Source organism: Erithacus rubecula, assembly GCF_903797595.1.
Source record: "Erithacus rubecula genome assembly, chromosome: 4".
NCBI classification, from domain to species: domain Eukaryota; kingdom Metazoa; phylum Chordata; class Aves; order Passeriformes; family Muscicapidae; genus Erithacus; species Erithacus rubecula.
Window position 1 is genome coordinate 6,011,764 of NC_136686.1, and position 19,738 is coordinate 6,031,501.

The 19,738-nt window shown below is 43.8% G+C and overlaps 1 protein-coding gene across 5 annotated transcripts in view; it reads left to right on the plus strand.

Moving 5' to 3' along the window:
- STK38L (serine/threonine kinase 38 like) overlaps positions 1-19,738 on the plus strand; it is a 44,135-nt gene that overhangs the window by 15,934 nt on the left and 8,463 nt on the right. For 3 of the 5 annotated variants that reach the window (XM_079304239.1, XM_079304241.1, XM_079304243.1), the window contains 9 exons: positions 10,345-10,489; positions 12,124-12,175; positions 13,382-13,504; positions 14,045-14,128; positions 15,559-15,682; positions 16,222-16,376; positions 17,259-17,361; positions 17,961-18,022; positions 19,516-19,633. In XM_079304239.1, coding sequence (XP_079160365.1) covers positions 10,356-10,489; positions 12,124-12,175; positions 13,382-13,504; positions 14,045-14,128; positions 15,559-15,682; positions 16,222-16,376; positions 17,259-17,361; positions 17,961-18,022; positions 19,516-19,633 — 955 coding nt within the window. In that variant the 5' untranslated portion in view covers positions 10,345-10,355. Of the gene's footprint in view, positions 1-5,489; positions 5,747-7,673; positions 7,822-10,344; positions 10,490-12,123; positions 12,176-13,381; positions 13,505-14,044; positions 14,129-15,558; positions 15,683-16,221; positions 16,377-17,258; positions 17,362-17,960; positions 18,023-19,515; positions 19,634-19,738 lie in introns of those variants that run through there. The other 2 variants (XM_079304240.1, XM_079304242.1) reach the window with 2 other exon arrangements.

Here is a 19,738-nt window from a genome sequence, read left to right on the forward strand (position 1 = left end):
ACTTGGAAACCAGATAATAGAATCAAATATCTGTGATTAATTTAAAGGAAAACAACACCCATTCTGAATGAACTTTCCCAGGGCCAAGGCTGGAGAATTACTACTCACAGGGAACTAATGCCCACCACAAACCTCATCATATTTTATGTACATGCAATTCCTTTTTTGCCTTTTTGTTCTCCTCCCAGAAGGGTGAATATGCAGTTATGTAGGAGGGATCATGTGGACACACAGACTGTCATAACAAAGAATTCCTGGTGCCCTTCAGCCCTGGAGGAGATGAGCAGTTGGGATGTGAAGGAAAGGCTGCAGGAAGTCTCTGAGATTTCATGAGGCAGTCTGCCTCTGCAAGAGCTGCTCCCTCTACTTAAACCTCTAAATCTCAGAAGGATAAGCCCCAGCTACCCATTTGCTATGTGTTTGTGATATATACATTCTCAATGTGATGGAAATGTTGAATACAAGGCCACAGTTGTATTGACTGCTCTCCCCTAAACCAGTCTGATAAGGCACAGTGGTGAAGCTTTCTCTTCTTGGTTATCCTTATCATCACTGTGGGGATTAGGGGTTGTCATTATGGCTCCTTTATGAGATAATGCTTCATTCTCCACCTCTGGTGCTGGTGATTTGCTGGTAAGAGTATGGCTCAGCTCCATCCCCACCATTCCAAATCTGCTTCCCAGCTTCAGGCACTGGGGAGGGGGTGGTACCATGTGCTCCTCTCTTACATCAGGAAGCCACACACATCTCTTATCTCTGGGCCTCACCAAGTTAGTCTGCTTTGTGTGCCAGCAGCTGTCTGCTGTTCCAAATATCCCAGTTATAGGAATGAAGTGCTGCAGTGGGATTTGAGTGGGCAAACATCTGTTCTTCAGTGTTGTGTACACTAACAACAAGCACTACCTGTGTTGACAGTTTTGCAGGGCCAGAGGGATCTGTTGTGCTCATTAACCCTGACTGGAGGCACTGCACAGGCCATGGCTGGGCACCCATGTTCTGCATCTCATTTAGCAGTCAGCTCCTTTGCTGGCACAGACTTATCATGAGTATTTGCTTAATTTGATTGATGTGATCTAAAAAGAGCCTGGCAAGAGTCAGGGATTTGAACACAGATCAGTGAAAAAGAAAAGCAAACTTGATGCCTTCTTCTCCAGCATTCTTCAGTGCAAGAATCCCTCCTAATTCCCAAAGGTCCTGCTTCCCTAGGCTGCTTAGGAAGTAGGACTTTACAAAATACCTAAAATCTGAGAGTAGAGCTTCTTTGCTGGCATCTGAAAATGTAATAGAGTTTCCTAGAAGCTTCTTTGCTTATTCTTAGCTTCTGTCCTAACTTGTGCTTCTCAGTCACAAAAGATGTAGAGAAATTCCCTGAGACTGAATGTTACCTTTGGACAGTTGTACATGTTTTAGATTGGGACATATTTTTGTTGGACCTGAGTAGGACTTTATCTAGAAAACCAATAACTGAGGAGGAAGCAGGTTTATGGTTGTTGACCTTGCTCTGTTTGTAATTATTTCATGATCCAAAACATTGCAGCAAGATATTTAGCACAGGGTTTTTTTATGCCAGTTAATTTAACAGGTCTTAAAACAATGTTTTCTTATGCCTGGATGCAAGTACCTGCTAAAAGCTTTGAAAATGCTTAAGTGCACAGGAATGCAATTACTTCAGTAAATAGAAGAGCTTCCTGTTTTTAGACACTTCTGAGAGAGCAAAGATTTGCAGCACTGTGAAACGTGGGGTAAGCCAGAAGAAAGGACAGATGCAAGTGAGGTGAAGCAAGCTATGGAATGCTATTTCACTGCAGAGCACTCTTGGCTTTGCAGCAAACTACTGATTTCTCTTGTCCCCAGGAAATTGAAATGCACCCAGTGGTAAACACTGGAAGGAAGGAGTGGCTGCTTGGGACTGCAGGTCTGGTTCCCTCATCACGTCTCATGCTTCATTTAGTCATGCAGAGTGTTGTCCTGAGCTGACCTCCTGCTTGGAGCACTCCCTGAAAGACAGCAGTGTGTGGAGACACCAGCACCTCTGTTTGCTGCCTGTTCCTGGCTCCAGCCCTCCATCCTGGCTGCTGGAGCAGAGGTACAACCCCTGTGTGTCCCCTCTGTCCATGGGGTAGGGGAGTCTTGCCCACACACACGTGCACACTGAGGCTAAACTCAGTTTAGCACTGCTAAACCCCAATGGCAGGATTGTCTTAAGAAGGACAGAAAATAAAATGAGTTATTTGAAAGAACTGAGCTCTGGTAGATCTTGGTAAGTCATTGCATGTCCTTCAGTGCTGAGTGTTTTAGGTACAGAATGTCTCCAAATGTGCTCCTCTCTTTGGGACAGAGCTATTGACAGTAGAGCATAAAGAATGTAATTGTATCACCAAAGGCTGAGGCAAGTGGAGCTGGGATGGAAATGACCTTATTAGTGGATTGGCTTTTCTAAACTTTGGATGGCCAGTCTCCCATTGTTTGTGAAAGCCAAGGTTATGACGTTTGGATCAAAAGTTTCTTTGCTATTTAAAATGGACAAAAGATTGCCTCTCAAGGGAAATAAACATAGTTGCTGGACCTTACATAGGTGCAGGTAGACTTAGTTTATGAATGTATTCCCCTGTATACCCATACATAGTTCCAGGCTGTAGCTTTTCCTGCCAGGGAAGTGAATTTGTGCTCGCTGCTTGTCGAAAGCAGCAGAGAGCAGAATCTCGGCCACTGTTCATGGGAGACTTCTGCTGCTCAGCTGTGTTGAATAGCAGGAAATCCTGGAGTGCAGCACAACTCCAATATTCAGTTTTTATTCCATATTAGGAAATATTTCCTTATCATTACTGTGGGTGTGTTGGAATGATTTCCAAGATTAATTTCTGTGAGCCAAATTAAAAGATGAGGAGGCCTTGCCCGCTTCTTTCCCCCTTTCGGACTGACTCCATGGGAAGGACTAAGTGGGCTCAGCCTGGGGCAGGGTGGCCCTTGTCAATCCCTGCAGGTGAAACCAGCCTCACCCAAAGTATTTTTAAAATAATCTATTTCAGCCTGGTAATGGTTCCTCAGTGTTGGTCGTGCAGCTTCTTGTGCTGGCACAAAGCACGGAGCGGCAGCGGGAGGGAAACAAACAGATGGTTGGATGGAAAATAGGATGGCTCCTTTTGGAGACACTCCTGCCTTGTGCCAGCTTACAGCACACACACAGCCCTGGCCTGGGCTGGGAGGGCTTCCTGCTGTTTGGCAGAGGGATTTTTTGCCTGCACTGATCAGAGCTCCACACTGCTATTTTGAGATGTTTTTAGGTTTAGAAGGAATCTACCTCAAGGCAGGAAAGTACCTTCCTTCATCTTGAAAATATCTTTTTGGAGTGCATTAAGGCCTTCAGGGGTTTAGGGGGCCTGTTGGAGCTGGCTGCTGGCACCCCAAAATGCTCTGTGGGTCTCGCTGTCCCCTGGGTTTCCCTGGTGTCATCATCATCATCATTGCCATCACCACAGTGGCTGCAGGACTCGTGCAGTGTTTGCATCCCCAGTCCCGTGTGCCTGGCAGTGCCTCCCCAGGGTTTTCTCCCAGCCATGGGGATCAGGGAGTGTCCACTCCTTTTGGTTCAGGAGTCATGGGCCACTTTCTGCTTTTAGCTGGGACTGTAACAAGTGCCTCACCCAGCTGCCCCATGGGGGAAGAATGACTGAAAATGGCTAAAACATTTGAATGTCTTTGGCTTTTAAATAGCAAAGCCTGTTCCAATGGGGCTAATTTTACTTGGTTTCTTAGTGGTGCTTTAAATAGAACAAATATAATTAATTCTGTAACTTTAAAGTAACAAAACTTACTCTACCATAATGCATGTTGGGGAAGGAAAGCTAAAGGACATGAAGTAAATAAACAAGGTAAATGAAATTCTGAAGTGTTAGTGATGCCATGTTGCAGTCTTATTTTGTTTTCCCTTCCCAAAGGGAGACTGTTGTAAAAACTGAAGGGTGTCGGGAGGATCTGGTCATGGCAATAATGTTGAAGAAGAATCTGCACGTGAAATATCTGATTTGTTTTATCTGGCTGGGAATGTTGCTTCCTTTAGGTAGCAGATTAAATAAAACAGGGGCTTGTAAATGGTGATATTCCTGAAAACATGAATTATGGAGGAACAAAATATTTATTTTTCTGTCTGAAACATACCCCAGAGCAGTGCTTGGCAAACATGCTGCTCAGATAATTATGAACCTCAGTAACAGCAGTTAGCATCATCCTGAGGCTGGAATGGGACTATTAGGTCAAAATCTATTGAGCTGAAGGGGATTTTTGTTGACATGAGTGAACTTTGGACAAGGTTCTTGTCTAAGCACAAAAAGCTGTATTTAGAAATAACACAGTTGTTAAGTTCATACCTTGTATAAAAATGCTGGCCTGTGATTGACATAAAGGAGACTAGTTGGGTTTTCTTGTCAGCTTGCTGCTCAGAGACTTCAGGGTGCTGGGGAGTTTTGGATGTGTCTGGAGGTTAATCAAAGGCTTTGGAATTGGATTTAAAGTGGGTTATAGAAAATGAAGACTGAACCCCTCTGTGCTGGGCTGCACCCAGAGCCCAGGGCAGCAGGGGAGGGGGGATTCTGCCCCTCTGCCCTGCTCTGCTGAGACCCCCCCTGCAGGGCTGCACCCAGCCTGGGACAGCACAGGAAGGACAGGGAGCTGCTGGAGCCAGGAGACACCAAGGGATCAGAGGGATGGAGCAGCTCTGCTGGGAGGAAAGGCTGAGGGAACTGGGATTGTTCAGCCTGGAGAGGAGAAGCTTTGGGGTGACCTCACTGTGGCCTTGCAGTGCCTGAAGGGAGCCACAGGAAAGATGGAGAGAGACTCTTGACAAGGGCCTGGAGTGACAGGACAAGGGGCAGTGGCTTCACACTGGCAGAGAGCAGGGTTAGATTGGATATTGGGAAAGAATTGTTCCCTGTGAGAGTGGTGAGGCCCTGACACAGGGTGCCCACAGCAGATGTGGCTGCCCCATCCCTGTCAGTGTTCTAGGTTGGATGTGGCTTGGAGCAAGCTGGGACAGTGGCAGGGGGTTGGACCTGAGTGGTCTTTAGTGTCCTTTCCAGCTCAGGCCATTCTGTGATCCTGAACAGGACGAGGTTCAGCATAAACAATTGGATGGTAAAAATATGCACAGCACAGTTGCCAAACCTGTGCTAGCAGAAACTGTACTGCAGAAAGTAATTTCCCTCTGGGCTGGTGGTACTTTCTCCTTCTGTTCCCTCACTAGAACTATCAGCTGTTGTACAGCATTTTTATTTTTGCTCTCTGTTTGCTCACCCCACGTATGGCTGCACATCTCCAAAGCTGCTCAGAGTACGTCCCACCACATCATCCTGCTGAGCCTTGGGCTTTTTTTTTTTTTTTTTTAATTTGTCTGGCCCTGCCCACTGCCCCTTGGTGTGAATCATGCTGTTATTTGTGTATGGTGGGTTGGTTCTTTTCAGTTTTATATATATCCTGTCTCTCTTCAGGAGAATTCAAACAATTCGGAGACTGCGGGGCTGGCGCTTGTGCTTCAAGCTTTGCTGTGTCCGTGCTGCTTTCCTGGATAGCAGCTCATTTTAAAAATATAATCCTTGTCATTTTTTTTATATAATCCTTGTCAGCCGTGAGTTTTACTGCCCAGCTTGGTGGCTTGCTGGGCTGTGTCTGGAAGGAGCCAGAGTCTGCTCTCATTTCTTACCCAGAAGAGTCCCAGCTCTGGGCACGGTGGTGACAGCTGGAATTTCTGAAGGTACCCACTTTATTGTGCTCTGTGTGTTTGCTTCATCTCTCCTTTCTCTTTTACTTCCTAATTCTTGAAAAATGCCATTTGTATACTTCATTTCAGGAGCAACTTCAATGTCATGCTGAAACAATGGGAATTTTGAAAGCCAAAAGCATGTTTCAGTATCTGCCTTATCTAGAGGCTTTGATTCAAGAGGCAAATTCTCTTGGAATGTTAAATGGAAACTTCATAAACTTGGCAGTTTTTACTGTAATAGCAAACTGCCTTCTTAACTGCTGGGCTTTAGGGGCATGCTTGGGTGGATAAATTAAAAATATTATCAGTCTTTCAGTGAATTGATGTCAATTTGGAGGGAGGATTGCTCTTCCCTGTCCTGCTGAACATGTGTGTAGCTTGGCATAGTAAATCCAAATGGGACACCTGGCAGCACCCTTCTGTCATGTGGAAAAAAGGTCTTTTTCTCTGGCAGAATTGGATGTGGGATTTGCTCCCTAACTTAAATACTTACTTAGTCCTGAGTAAATTTATTCTAGGGCTACTGTATAACTGTGCTACACACGTGGCTTCAAAAAGAAAAATAATGTTCCCATAGTGTGATTTAAGTTCAGATTAGATTGATAGTATAACTCCAGCCTGATTTGATAGATCCTGTGGCTTTTCTTACTGGCACAGCTGTGCAGGAGACTTGGGTTCTATCTTCTTATCCCTTCCTGATTAGAAAGTGATCCTGTGAAGTCCTGTGTTTCAGGACAGGGTAGTTCTCCATTTGCTTTGATTTCTTCCATCTCCTTTTCAGAGCTGCTGCAGCCAGTGGGATTGGATGCCTCAGTGATTTTTGCACTCATTAACAGGAGACTTAATCTAATAGTTTAGTGAAAACATGAATGACAGGCTGTGAGAGCTGCCAAGAGGCACCCCAGAGAGGATGTGGGGTTTGGAGTTCCCAGTGGTGTAGCAGAATCTGGGTGTGGGGGTTTAAACAGTGGAAACTCCAGGCAAACAGATGCAGAGTTTGATTTAGAGCTGCTGTGACAAATGGCAGTGCAGACTGAAGTTGTAGTCAATGCTGCTTGGCCTTTCTCTGCTTCCCAGTCAGGAAAGGTCTAGGATCTAAAAGGTCAAATGTATGCTTTGCCTAGGCAACATTTTTCCACCAGGAGGGAGAGGACCCTTCCAACTGGCATGTCCTACTCAGTGATGGATCAGGAGAGACTTGCTTGCAGACATCTCTTGCAAACTCCAGTTCAGTAGCATTTGGCTGCTCTTCCCTTTCCGCAGCTGTTCCCTGCTCTCCCTAATCCTTCGGGAACACCGCTCCTCTGCTCCCCTCTGTGCTGTTCCCGCTCCTGCCTCTGGCGGTGAGGTTTTCCCGGCTGCCGTGCGTGCATGGCTCGTTATCCCGGTGCCGAGCAGGCATCGGGAGAGCTCGGGCTGGGATTTGAGCCATCCCCGCGGGAGGCGCGGGCTCATTTCCCGGGCCAGGCAGCGCATATGGCATCCCTGCTCCCGCGGGATCACCGACTCCTGTCCATCACATCCTTTTGATGTCTTTCTTCCTCACACTTGGGGATGTTCCAGACCCTTCAGAACCATCCTGCCAGCCACAGGAGTTCTGGCTAAATGTGGCCAGCTGGTTGGATACGACCTTCTTCATGGTCCAGGGAGCCTCAAGTAATTCCGGTGATGCAGCAGGAGTGGAATTGTTCCATTATGGAAGTGGCATGAATTTGGGTGAACTAGTAGGCTTGTGAGGGCATTTCCAAGAATTATGGGTGGCACCTTTTCAAAGCATTCCCGTTACTGTGATGAGGTCAGTACAAGCAGTGTGCTGTCAATAAAAGGTCCTATTTTGGAGCTCCTTCCTTCCCACCCCCATCCCTCTGCATCATTTGTTTTTAAAGGTCATGCTTAAGGACTGTACTTGGTGACTCCCAGCTGGATATTTTTCTGGGATGTGTATTTGTGCTGTGTTTGAGAGCTTGTTAGTGGAAGCAGAGACACAGGAGGAAAAAAATCTGAAGAGGTTCTCTCAGCTGTGAGCTCACATAGGATTTTGTGGGATATCTTGCACCTCCTGCCAGGTCTGTGCTCTTTTTTGTTTACTTTGGGGACTCGGGAGAGCTTGAAGCATCTCTTGGTTTTACAAATATTTTGTTTGTAGTGCTTAGTGTTTTCCCCACAGTGGCAGAGCTAACTGGGGACACTCACCTGTATGTTCCTGCTGTGAAGCACAAGAGGAAAGCACTCAACAGCCCTGCTGTTCATAGTGTGGGATGCCAGTGCTGGAACTGAGCTCTCCCTTTTACAAGTTTAATAAAGCCCAGTGGCTTGGATTTGCTGTCTGGCAGTGCCTGCATTTGTGAGTGTAGAGCATGGGGAAAACAAACCAACAGGAAATCAAGTTGCAGTGTTGTTCTATCCTACCAGGAGTACAAGCAAAGGAGAAATATCCGGTATGAGAGTGTTCCTGCTATACCTTAAGTAAAGGTTAATCCATTCCAAGCCTGGGTTAATGCTGCTCTATCCTCATGTTCCAAAATTATCAGAAGGCAAGTTTTTGCTCTGTTAGGTCATTTCTTGAAATAACTTAGTCACAGATACCTGTGTGTGGTCAGCAGTTGAGCTCTGTTTGATTTGCTCTTATCAACTGTTTTGTGGTTATCTTTTCCCTCCTATTCATGGAATAAGTGTGAAATTGTACAATAAACACAACAGTGAGACCAGTGCTAACTTCTTCCAGCCTTTGGAGACATGTCCAGCATGGGAGATGTCTCTGTGTGAAGAATAGAACTGCCTAATTTTTAGTAAACACTACTAGGAATTGACAGATCTCATCTTTGTTTAGTAGAAAACTGAAAGGGATGAAAGATGGATGAAAAAATAGAAATGTTGGCATCACTTTGAAGCAGCTGTGGTGCTATTAAAACCTCTTTGTGCCTTTATGAAGAGATATATTTTTATTCTCAGAATTCTGGTGTCTTGTGCACTTCAAAATAACCAGCTAAAATAATATCTAGATGATGCTATAAAATGCCTTTATTTGTAACACAACAGCTGCGTTTCTGGCAACAAATATCCTATTGTCACATCAGATCCCATGAAAAATCCACAGGATAAAGTCCCACCCTCTCAGAGTGCAGCAGGCAGAATCAAAACAAAGCCTGAAGCAGAGTTCAGCCATCCTCCTGCCTCAGTGTGGACGTGCATTTTTCTTCTGTATGAAACCCTTAATCAGCTCACCTTAAAAGCTATTAAGATCTGCTTAAATTAAGCTTAATTCAGGATTTGTCTTCTACATAATCCTCTGGTGAAATGGAAGGATTAAATAAATAATAAAAAGGAACACCAGTGCCTGAAGGGAGCCTGTGGGAAAGATGCAGAGAGACTCCTGACAATGGCCTGGAGTGACAGGACAAGGAGGAATGGCTTCACACTGGCAGAGAGCAGGGTTTGATTGGATATGAGGAAGAAATTATTTATCCTGAGGGTGGTGAGGCCTTGGCACAGGTTGCCCAGAGCAGCTGTGGCTGCCCCATCCCAGGGCCAGGCTGGATGGGGCTCTGAGCAACCTGAGATAGTGGCAAGTGTCCTGCCCATGGCAGGGATGGAGGACAAGGTGTTTGAGGTCCTTTTCAACCCAGGCCATTCCATGGTGCTGTGATGTGTACTTCTGTGTATTTTTCCAAAACTAACCTCAAAACAACCTGACCAAATGAGAGTGGGGCTGAGATGCTGCTTTTCATGCTTTCCTTCCATGAGGTTCTCCTGAAGTGCCTGAACCCACTTCCAGGTAGGGCATGAATCTTAGAACAAACTGTGCTGGTTTTTGGGGTTTTTTTTTTCATCTCCCCTGACTTTCCTGGATTAGCTACAGGACATTCAGAGCTGCCCTGAGATGTCTTTTTCCAGCATTAAAAAGTGTTCCAGTACATCCCAGTTCTTTGGGTTCAGGATGAAAGCTCTCAAGGAGAGCAAACTTTCAGCTTTTTTTCTTCTCAGTTATCATGTGTCCTAAGTCCTAAGTGCCACTTGCCATGTGTAACTTTGTGGAGCAGCTTTAAAATTCAAATATTTTTGATGGTTATCCTTGAAATAACTTCTCTTCTGGACTATGGTTAGGGGTTTGGTCCATTTGCTGTCTCATTTTATGCCATCCTTTTTTTTTATTTATTTTTTAGCATCTAGAATTTTTGGAGTCTAAAGTTGTGACAAGTCCAGCTCTGAGAGCTGCCTGATCCTTGTCCCTCCTTCCCTTTTCCCTCCCCCAGGCTGGGCCCAGGTCTGCCAGAGGGACATTTTCCTTATTTGTGGATGAGCACAGCTGGGTGAGCTGCCCAGAGCATGCAGTGCTCACTCTTTGTGATTCACTCTTTGTTTTGCCAACATGTTGTTATTTTAGAGAGTGGGTAGCACATCCTCCTGCTATCTTGGGATAATTTTATAAGGCAGCTTTTAATAGACTTTTCTTACATCTAAACAACAATGCCTTTACTCTGAATTCAGGAGTGCCTAAAAATTTGGAGATGGAGAGTGGGAAAGAGGAATATATATATTATTTGATTTTCTTTTTGAAGTGAGTAATGATTTGCCCTGCTCTGTTTCAGTACATGTTACCATGGCGATGACTGCAGGGACTACAACATCCTTTCCCATGAGTAACCACACCCGGGAGAGAGTGACGGTGGCCAAACTCACACTGGAGAACTTCTACAGCAACCTCATTATCCAGCACGAGGAGAGGGAAACCAGGTGCTGCCTCTGCTTCCTCTCACCCCTCTGCAGCTTTTCTTGCTGTTTGCTCAAGGGCACTTCAATCCCCAGGGATGGGACAGCTCTAGGTAGTTTTTCTGTCTTTGGGGGACCTGTGAACATGCCAGTCACTGAGGCATCAAGGAGCTCCCCTGCTGATGTCTTCATCAGTTACTTTGTGGGAACTGCTCTGTGCAGTGTTATTTTGCAGTATATGTGAGGTTTCTCCTTCTGTGTGAGGTTGCTGACCTCTGATTGTTCTGCATGTGCCCCAGGGAATGAACTCTGCAGATGGGAGCTTAGTCTGAGGGTAAGGCAGTGGCTTGTGGTGTCTGTTCCTGCTTTGCAGTGTGGAGCTCATGCCACGACTCCCAAACCCTGCAGGAGGGAGTGTATAGGAGACAGGGAACAGGACTGAGAGGTGTTTGATGGGGTAATGGGTTCAGGAAAGGAGGCAAAGAGCTGGCATGGAAATAAAGGGCAGCAAAGAAAGAAGGGGTTGATGATGAAGGATTTGAGAGGCCCTCAGGTGGGCAGGGAGACTTTTGGGGATAATGTAATTCCCAATCTGTAAATGCTGCTTGGGTGGAGCTGCCTGGTACTCCTTGCATGGGAAAATGGGGTGGTCATCACCACTCAGCTTCTCCCAGCAGTGCCCAGTCCTGTCTGTGAGGTGGTGAAGTGGCACTTGAATTAAGTGTTAAAGCACCAAGTGTTTGATTATAATGAATGTTGTGTTGGATTGTCATTAGTGTGTGGAATTATCATCCCCCTGGTAATAGGTTTTTAATTGAAGGGTTTTCAGTCAAGCAGCAGGGTTTCTCTCTTCATCATATTTAGTCATTATTCCATGTAATGGAGTTGCTTCTAGATGGGGCCTGCAATTTAGAGAATCCTGCTGTACTTCCCAAAGTGCAGCAAGGCACCAGCAGCCTGGCTCCAAGCCTTTGAATTCTTCCCTGCTGCAGGGGGTAACCAGCCTTCAGAGAGCTGCATCCTGGCTGCTCTAAAGGAGCATCCTGTGGGTGGACAGGAAGGGGTCCTGCAGCCACATTGCCATGTGTCCCTGCCCCCTGTGGGGAATTTCCAGGCTTTGCTGCCTTCTTAGAGCCTCCCAGCTTGGCATGGCACTGGTGGAAGAGTTGGAGCTGTGAGCCCTGGGCTGGGCAGGACACTGATAGGCAGAGGATGGTGCATCCAGGGGGTAGAGTTTAGTTGGCATGGGAGGAAGTGGGGCAGGACCAGGTGTGAGGTGATCACACAGAGAGGATGGAAGCTGGAGCTGAGATAGAAACAGTAAAAAACCTCATTTTTATTCTGGCTTGTAATCCTAACTAATAAAAACAACCTTAATTCAACAAGATATAATCACTCTAATGGCATGATTTTTGATATATGTTTAATGCCTGATTTTGCAGGTACATAAGGATGTGCTTAAATTTGCTTCTACGTTTTCCTCAGCTTTGTTCACAAATGAGTAACTGGGTGGAGTGGGGCTGTCTGCCTTCAGATTTCCATTTGAGGCAAATTCTTCAGTACTTGGAGTATGTGAAGCAAAGGTGTTAACTTGCTGTGGGGTCATGTTTGGTTTTAATAAATAATGAAAGGTGCATTTCCCTGTTTCTCCTTGGCAGGCAGAAGAAGCTGGAAGTGGCTATGGAAGAGGAAGGCCTTGCAGATGAGGAGGTAAATGCTGCTTGAGTAGCCTTACAGACTGCTTTGCTTTTGTCCCACTGCTTCCAATGGGCATTTGAAGAGCTCACAGAAACATCAGCCAGCATGACAGAAGGCTTTATTTTGTACTTGAATGTTGCCCATGTAAATAACCTGTTTATTAGGGAAACTGGGAATATGCTTGACTGTTAGTTGCAATAGCTCTCCAAGGCTTTTCATGCTACCTGTAGTTCTTATGAGACGTGGTCACAGCAAGTATCTAGCAAGCTTTTCAAAGGTTAAAATTGTTTGCTGTTTTATTTGGCAGGAAAAAAAAAGTGGACAGTGGGTAGAAAGCAAAATGCTGAACCATTTTTTCTTGGTTTTAACAATGAGCCATCACACTGTTGCTGCTTTTGGATACAGATTAGGAGGAATCCCAGTCTGCTACCTCTTAGAACTTTGGTCAATAAGTTGCTTTTCTGAGGTCCACTGCACCATGTCTGCCTTCAGGATAAGCTGGGAAATAAGTAGGAAGAGTGTCCCAGTCCTTTTGGAGTTTCTGTGACTGCTGTAACTCCTGAGAAGAGGGAAACTGAGTGTGGGTGTGTATTGCCATCTTGTGGCCTTAAAGGATGCTGGAATCCCAGCAAGGAATCTGGCAGGTGCCTGATCCAGCGACCTCCTTAGCAGTCTCTGACATCTCAGCATCTTTGGGAGCAGGGGTGAATCCTGGTGACATTTTCATCAGACAAAATAGATTATGGAATTTGGACAGGTTTTTCTTTGAGAATTGAGTTCTTGCCTGCTATAAACCAAATGGATTTTGTTATAGCTCTGTAACCAGAGCCTCTGCTGCTTGCTAAGCTCCTTGTTGCCTGTCATCAGTTATTTTGGTGGGGTACAAGTTTCAGCTTTTATTGAATGGAGAGTCCTTGCTTCAGGCAGTGGGTGGCCTTGGGACTGATACACTTTGTTTGGACCAGTATGGTAGTTTTTCTTCTTTTTTTTTTTTTTTTTTTTTAAATAACTAAGTAACAAAAATAAAGTATCACTGTTCACCCAAAACAAGTGAAACTCTGCCTGAAGCTTCTGTAGAAGAGACCATACTTGAGGATAATACTTTGAGAAATTCAGAAAGAAATGTAGAAGGAGAAGTCTTTCTCCTGTTGGGATTCCAGGAAGGGAGGGTGCATATCTTGACTCTGTCAGGTGACTGACAGATTGCTGTGTCCCCAGAAAAAGCTGCGCAGGTCACAGCACGCTCGCAAGGAAACGGAATTCCTGCGCCTCAAGAGGACCAGGCTCGGCTTGGATGACTTTGAGTCCTTGAAAGTCATAGGAAGAGGAGCATTTGGGGAGGTTTGTGGTATTCTTGCTTGAGCAGGAGATGAAAATGGGATTGACCACTGTAATGAAACATCCTAATTGCAATTTAATGAATTGTCATATTGCAGAATGGCAGCTATTTGTGCCTTTCTCCAAGTGATAAGTGATTAATCGTAGGCATTGATTCCCAAGGCTTCTGGAAGGACACTTAGTTTCCCATGGCTTCCCATACTGATGCCCACATGGCCCTCTGAAATTATCCATTTGCAGTGGCACAGTCCTCTTGATAAACCTCCTTTCTGCCCTGTGTCACTTGAGTTCTTTCTCCTCCTGGATTTTAACCTACACAGTCCTGGAAATCACTGTGCCTGCCGACTTCTCCTAAAACAAAAACTGTTCCTCTCTTGTGTTAGTGTTGTACACGGTGCAGAATAATTCCTTTTTCAATATTTAACATATCGAAATGTGGTTTTGAATATTTAACAAGAGAACTTTTCCATGCCTGGCAACTGGGAGCCTTCCAGTGGATTTCTGAGGCAGAGAAGACTGACTGAGTTCTCTCTCTTGGTAAAGGTCCGCCTCGTTCAGAAGAAGGACACAGGTCACATTTATGCAATGAAGATACTGAGAAAAGCAGATATGCTGGAGAAAGAGCAGGTTTGTGATCCCTAAGTCCCCTAAATTTCAAACCTATCCTGTCTAGAAAATGTTTTCCACCTTTGAAAGCCCCTGCAATGGTCTGGCAGTCCAAAGGGTTGCTACCACAGCACAAAAGCAGCAGAAGTTAGGAAATCAGGTCATGTAACTGCATTTCAAAAATACTTATTTACAGCACATTTGGAATAGTGACAAAAGTTTTATTTTTCTCCTGTTATCTATGCAGAGCTTATAGTATTGAATCTGTAAAACTGCATTTCAAGGGGAAGTACTTCTGGAAAAATAATCTTGTGCCAAAGTAAAAATTGGAGGTATTTTGATGTTTTCTTTTTAAAAAATCAAGGGTGGGTGTCTTGAGATAACAGGACTTTTTTCATACTAGTCCCTGCAGTAGTGGTCTTTTTTTTTTCCTGGCACAGATTATTTTGTCTCCTGCAGCCCATGCCCTGAATTTAGGGAACCAGAGGAGCAGCAGAGTGTGCAGAGCAGCCAGGATTTGTGTGGTGCTGCCCCCATTTCAGGACCTGATGTGGGAAGGAGTCTGAGCTCACACTCTACATTCAGTCTGGGACAGTGATCTTCCCTGGAGAGTGTTTATCTGCTGGAATCGTCATTGCCTGGCTTGTTCCATGGACAGCAACAGAGGACACACATAAAAAAAAAGCCCACATCTTCTAGTATTTTTTTTTTTCCAAGCCTGGTAAAAATCTGGGGAAAATCCTGTCTCTTTTAAAGCAAAGTTTTCCTATTGTATTTTAGAGCTGCACTGAGGAGTGGAGGGTGGAAAAAACCCCATCTTTGTAATGAGACTAAAAATAAAACTAGACAAATCCAGGCTGGAGTGTCTCCTGCAGAGGGAGAGCCTTTGCCCCAGGCAACCCTGTGAGGATTCATGTAAAGAAGTTCCTCACCAGTAGAACTGGGGAACAGATGCAGGAGACTGCTGCTTTTCTTACAGCTGTCAAGAAATATTTTTCCATGCATATGTCTTTAATTTTTCCTCCAGGATGAGGGTGCATTGTAGTGAAAACACACTTCTCCTCCAATCTCCATTATTCTTCATTTCCAGAAAATTATGGGCTAGCAGCTTTCCATATATTTTCCAAAGCCTTAGTTGGAACTGGAATAACCTGAGCCAGGTCAGATATTCCTGAACTCACTTGCACTTTTTCCACCAGCTTTGTTATTTTTTGGTAACAGACAGAACCAGCTTAACAAGCTGTGCTTTGTGTTTCTAGAGAAACCCTAGGATCTTGTAAAAAGATAATGGAAAATATGAGGATGGAAAGAGCTAGAAAATAGTTCCTTTGCTAAAGGTCATGAAAATATGCTGTAGGGCTAGGAGTGTAATGTGATGTTCCTTGTTGAAATATTTCAATATTTGCCTAATAATAATAATACTACTACTAATAATAATTTAAAAATTTTAGGTGGCCCATATCAGAGCAGAAAGAGATATTCTGGTTGAAGCAGATGGAGCCTGGGTAGTGAAAATGTTTTACAGCTTCCAGGATAAAAGGAACCTTTACCTGATCATGGAGTTTTTACCTGGAGGTAAGCTGGGTGCTGTGGCATCAGGTGATACAGGTACTTCTTCCTTAGCTTTTGTTGGCAGATTTGTAAAATATTAGAAAGAAGCATGCTGTGTATTTTGTGAAAATAAAAATGTTAGCACTCCTTTAAATGAAGTCCCAGTCACTCAGGAATGGTCATTCCTGATTTTTAGGGGAAGGAAAAAACTTGATGGGGTATTAAATACACTTGAATTAAATAATTATTCTATTAGAAGTTTCTGCTTTTTATGACTGAATCTCTTAAGAATAAAAGCAATATAGAAGAAAAGCCCTTATTGTGCAATAAATTTAATGTGTATAAAATCCACTGTATTTTCCTGGGCCATTCAATTAAAATTCCTGTTTAGGCTTTTCAGCTAAAAAAGTAAGTTGGGTTTGTAGGTCCTTGCAGTAATAATTTTATGATTAGTAACTGTAAGGCAAATTGCAAGGTTAAATTTGGATTCTACTGGGGTTTCTTGTAGCTTTGTGATTTAAAATGTTCTGACTCCTAAGCTGTATTTTCTTCTCTTTGATGAGGTGACATGATGACCTTACTAATGAAGAAGGACACTTTATCAGAGGAGGAGACCCAGTTCTACATTTCTGAGACAGTGCTGGCCATCGATGCCATTCACCAGCTGGGATTTATCCACAGGGACATCAAGCCAGACAATCTCCTGCTGGATGCCAAGGCATGTACTGGGCTCACCAACTGCTTGGGTGTTCCCAGGATCCCAGGCTGCACATCCTGCTGCTGAGCAGTGGGAGCCACCCCAGAGATTTAAACTGGCTGGAGGGAAACAGGGAATGGCCACTGTATTTTTCTTGGAGAATAGCAGCATGATCAAACCAAGCTAAATCTTACTCAGAAACCTTTTTACCTTTTTAAGGCAAGGCTTTTAAGGGAGAAAACCCACTCAGGGTGACCATATGCTGATATTCATACACATTAAAAGGTGGTAGCCTTCCTTTCATGCATCTTGAAGTCACTGTGGACAATTCAGACAATGCTAAATGTTCAATTCCTACAGTTACATTTATTTCATCACCCACTCACCTGTGGAAACTCCCTCAGACTGACCATTCTGGCCATGAAATGCACCCAGTAAGCATCACCCAATAATGGAATTATCTAGGCTGGAGAAGATCTTTAAGATCATGGAGGCCAGGCCTTATCACAGCAAGCACAGGTCTGTCAGGTTTGATGGGTTCTATCTGCACTGATATCTGGAAACCTGATTAAAGCCAAGGTTACCATCAAAGCAAAGCAAAGGAATTTTGTCCTGGAGGCTTTCTCAGTCACAGTGGTATCCAGTTCAAAACAAAACCAGGCAAAGTATCTGCCCTCAGCTGTTGGGGATTGTAGATACAACCATCCCTGGGAGGCCATAGCCTGTTGGAGAGAAAACAGACCCTTCCAATACACCAAGGCTCAGTCTTTGCTTCCCTGCTTGTCCTGTGCCAGTCCATCATGGCCTGAGAGGGCATGTGCAGTGATTAAAACACTTTTTTTTTTTTTTCCAAGCACTATCTATCTAAATAATGTTTTAAAGTTCTCTGATTATTTTTTTTAGGGTCATGTAAAGCTGTCTGATTTTGGGCTCTGCACAGGTTTAAAGAAAGCTCACAGAACAGAGTTCTACAGGAACCTCACACACAACCCACCAAGTGACTTCTGTGAGTATGAGCTGTCCTAGTTTAACATGTAAATGGTTTTGAGCTGCAGCTGTACCTGTGTTTCTGCTGGGATAAGCAAGATGGGACAGGCTGATTGCATTTAACTGGAAAACTGGAAATGCTTGTTCCCTGGGTCATGGGAGAATTTCACAGGCAAGAAATGATGGTTTTTACAGTGGTCATATATTTTTGCACATTCATACACAGACATAAATACACATAATGTAATTTATCTATATTTTAATGTATTTTTCATAATGTTAGTGAAGTTACAGAACTGCTCTTTCATGAGGGACACAGGTTTCATGTGACAAAGGACTGAATTCAGTGACAGACTCATGAAACTTTACAGAAGCTAAAAATTTTAGCAGGTTCTAATTTAGAATTGCTGATATGTGTCCTACTTATGTGATTTTTCAGCTGTGCATTGGGCAGTAGTCATTCTCATGTTCCCATTTCCAGTTATAATCAAGTATTTGTTTCTAGACCAAAGGATTCTAAATGTAAAAAATAGCTACTTTAAACTGGAGCCCTATAAATCTTTTTTCTCTTAATTCTCACAAATGCATTTGTTATTTAATAACTACTTTGCAAATTAGCATTTCAGAATATGAACTCAAAGAGGAAAGCAGAAACATGGAAGAAGAACAGGCGACAGCTGGTGAGTTAATGAAATAATGCATAATTCTTGTTTTGCTTTTAAACTATTTGCAGAAAGCATTAAATTAAACCTCACTGCTAATGCTCCTGGTTTTGAAAATATGCAAGGCCCTCATATGTGGCTCTCTACAAGCTCCCAAAATCACAAATAACTCAAAGAAGGGAGTCCAGGTGGGAATAGCAAGACCCTGCTCTCTCTGTGCCTTTGTGAGCATCTGGCCCAAGCCCTCAGGTGTCCTCAGCCCCATGGCCAAGCTGGAGCTCTGAGCAGGAATCTGGTGTGGATCATGTGGGCTCCTGGCTCTGATTCCTGCAGCTCAGTCACCAGCAGATGTGTGGCTGCAGGATTCCTTTTTAGAGACCTGTGGGGAATTCCATCCTGCTGAATGTTGATGTGCTGGGAAGGCTGTGGGAGGATGTTGGTGCTGCAGTGCTCCAGCCTGGGTGTGTGATGAGCAGTGGTCACATAACAGGGGATCTGTGGCATAAACTGAACCAAAGCCATGTGCCTGTCAGCCATGGCATTTCAGACTTCATCCCTGCCCATGATTGTCACCAAAAAATCTCAGCTGTCAAATTTTGCAACCTTTTATTTTTCCACTCCCTTTTAAAAAGTGATCTAGTGCAGTATGCCCATACAGATTTAGGGTGGTCTCTTCTTTCCTCATGAGACATAATGAGATTACATTGCAGCCACCATGCTGCCTCATGGGGCTGTATTTCACAGCCTTATTCCAGCCTGGAATTTAATCCCTGAAAAAACTTTATCTCAAGTCCAGTGAAGGCTGATGTGGCAGGACTGTGTGATGAAGAACAGTCCCAGAGAGATAATAAAAAGCCAAAATGACAACTTGCATCAACACTGTTGGAGAAGGAGCCATGTTTTTGGTTTTCCATTGGTTCAATCCTAAATCTCGCAGCAAACAAAGTTTCTTTTCTTGGTCAGACAAATGAAAGTAAAATATTTTTGTGGCAAAACTGCTTTTGAGAGGTTTTTTTTTTTTTTTGTCTTTGAGAACCATTTTTTGTTGGATTTTGGGTTTTTTTTCTCTCCTTCTTGCCCCATGGAAGATTTTTCATCAGTAAAGAGAGCTTCCCAATACACAGCTTGTGTATCCTGAGTGTCACACCTGGGAATCTACCACTGATTATGCCTTTAAAAATAAACAAAGAGCACAACAATAGAACTTCTTGGGTATTTTTGCAATGCAGCTACCTGAAACTTTAGCTAAGATGACCTTCTGATACAACAATTGCAATTTTCTATGATTTCATCACATTAAAGAAGATGATTTCCATTTATTTTTTTAGGTTCTCTGTGTTTATTAATATGAAAGAATAATATTCTTGGGATTTTAGTTCCTGTGAATTTTCAAATTAAGTATTCTTGCTCACCCAAACAACAAGATCCTGTATGTAAATCCCCAGGAAAATGTATTGCAAAATGTAAAACTGCAGTATTTAACTTTTAAAGAGATTATTCCTTTTTTCCAGGCATATTCTACTGTGGGAACTCCAGACTATATTGCTCCAGAAGTGTTTATGCAGACTGGGTACAACAAGCTGTGTGACTGGTGGTCCTTGGGAGTGATTATGTATGAAATGCTAATAGGTATGTTAAAAACCCCAACTGAAGAGTTGTTCAAAGGTAACAGGTTCCATTTGTTCAGAAGAGAAAACCTCTGGCTAATACTTGTTAAATTTGGGAGCCCCAGTG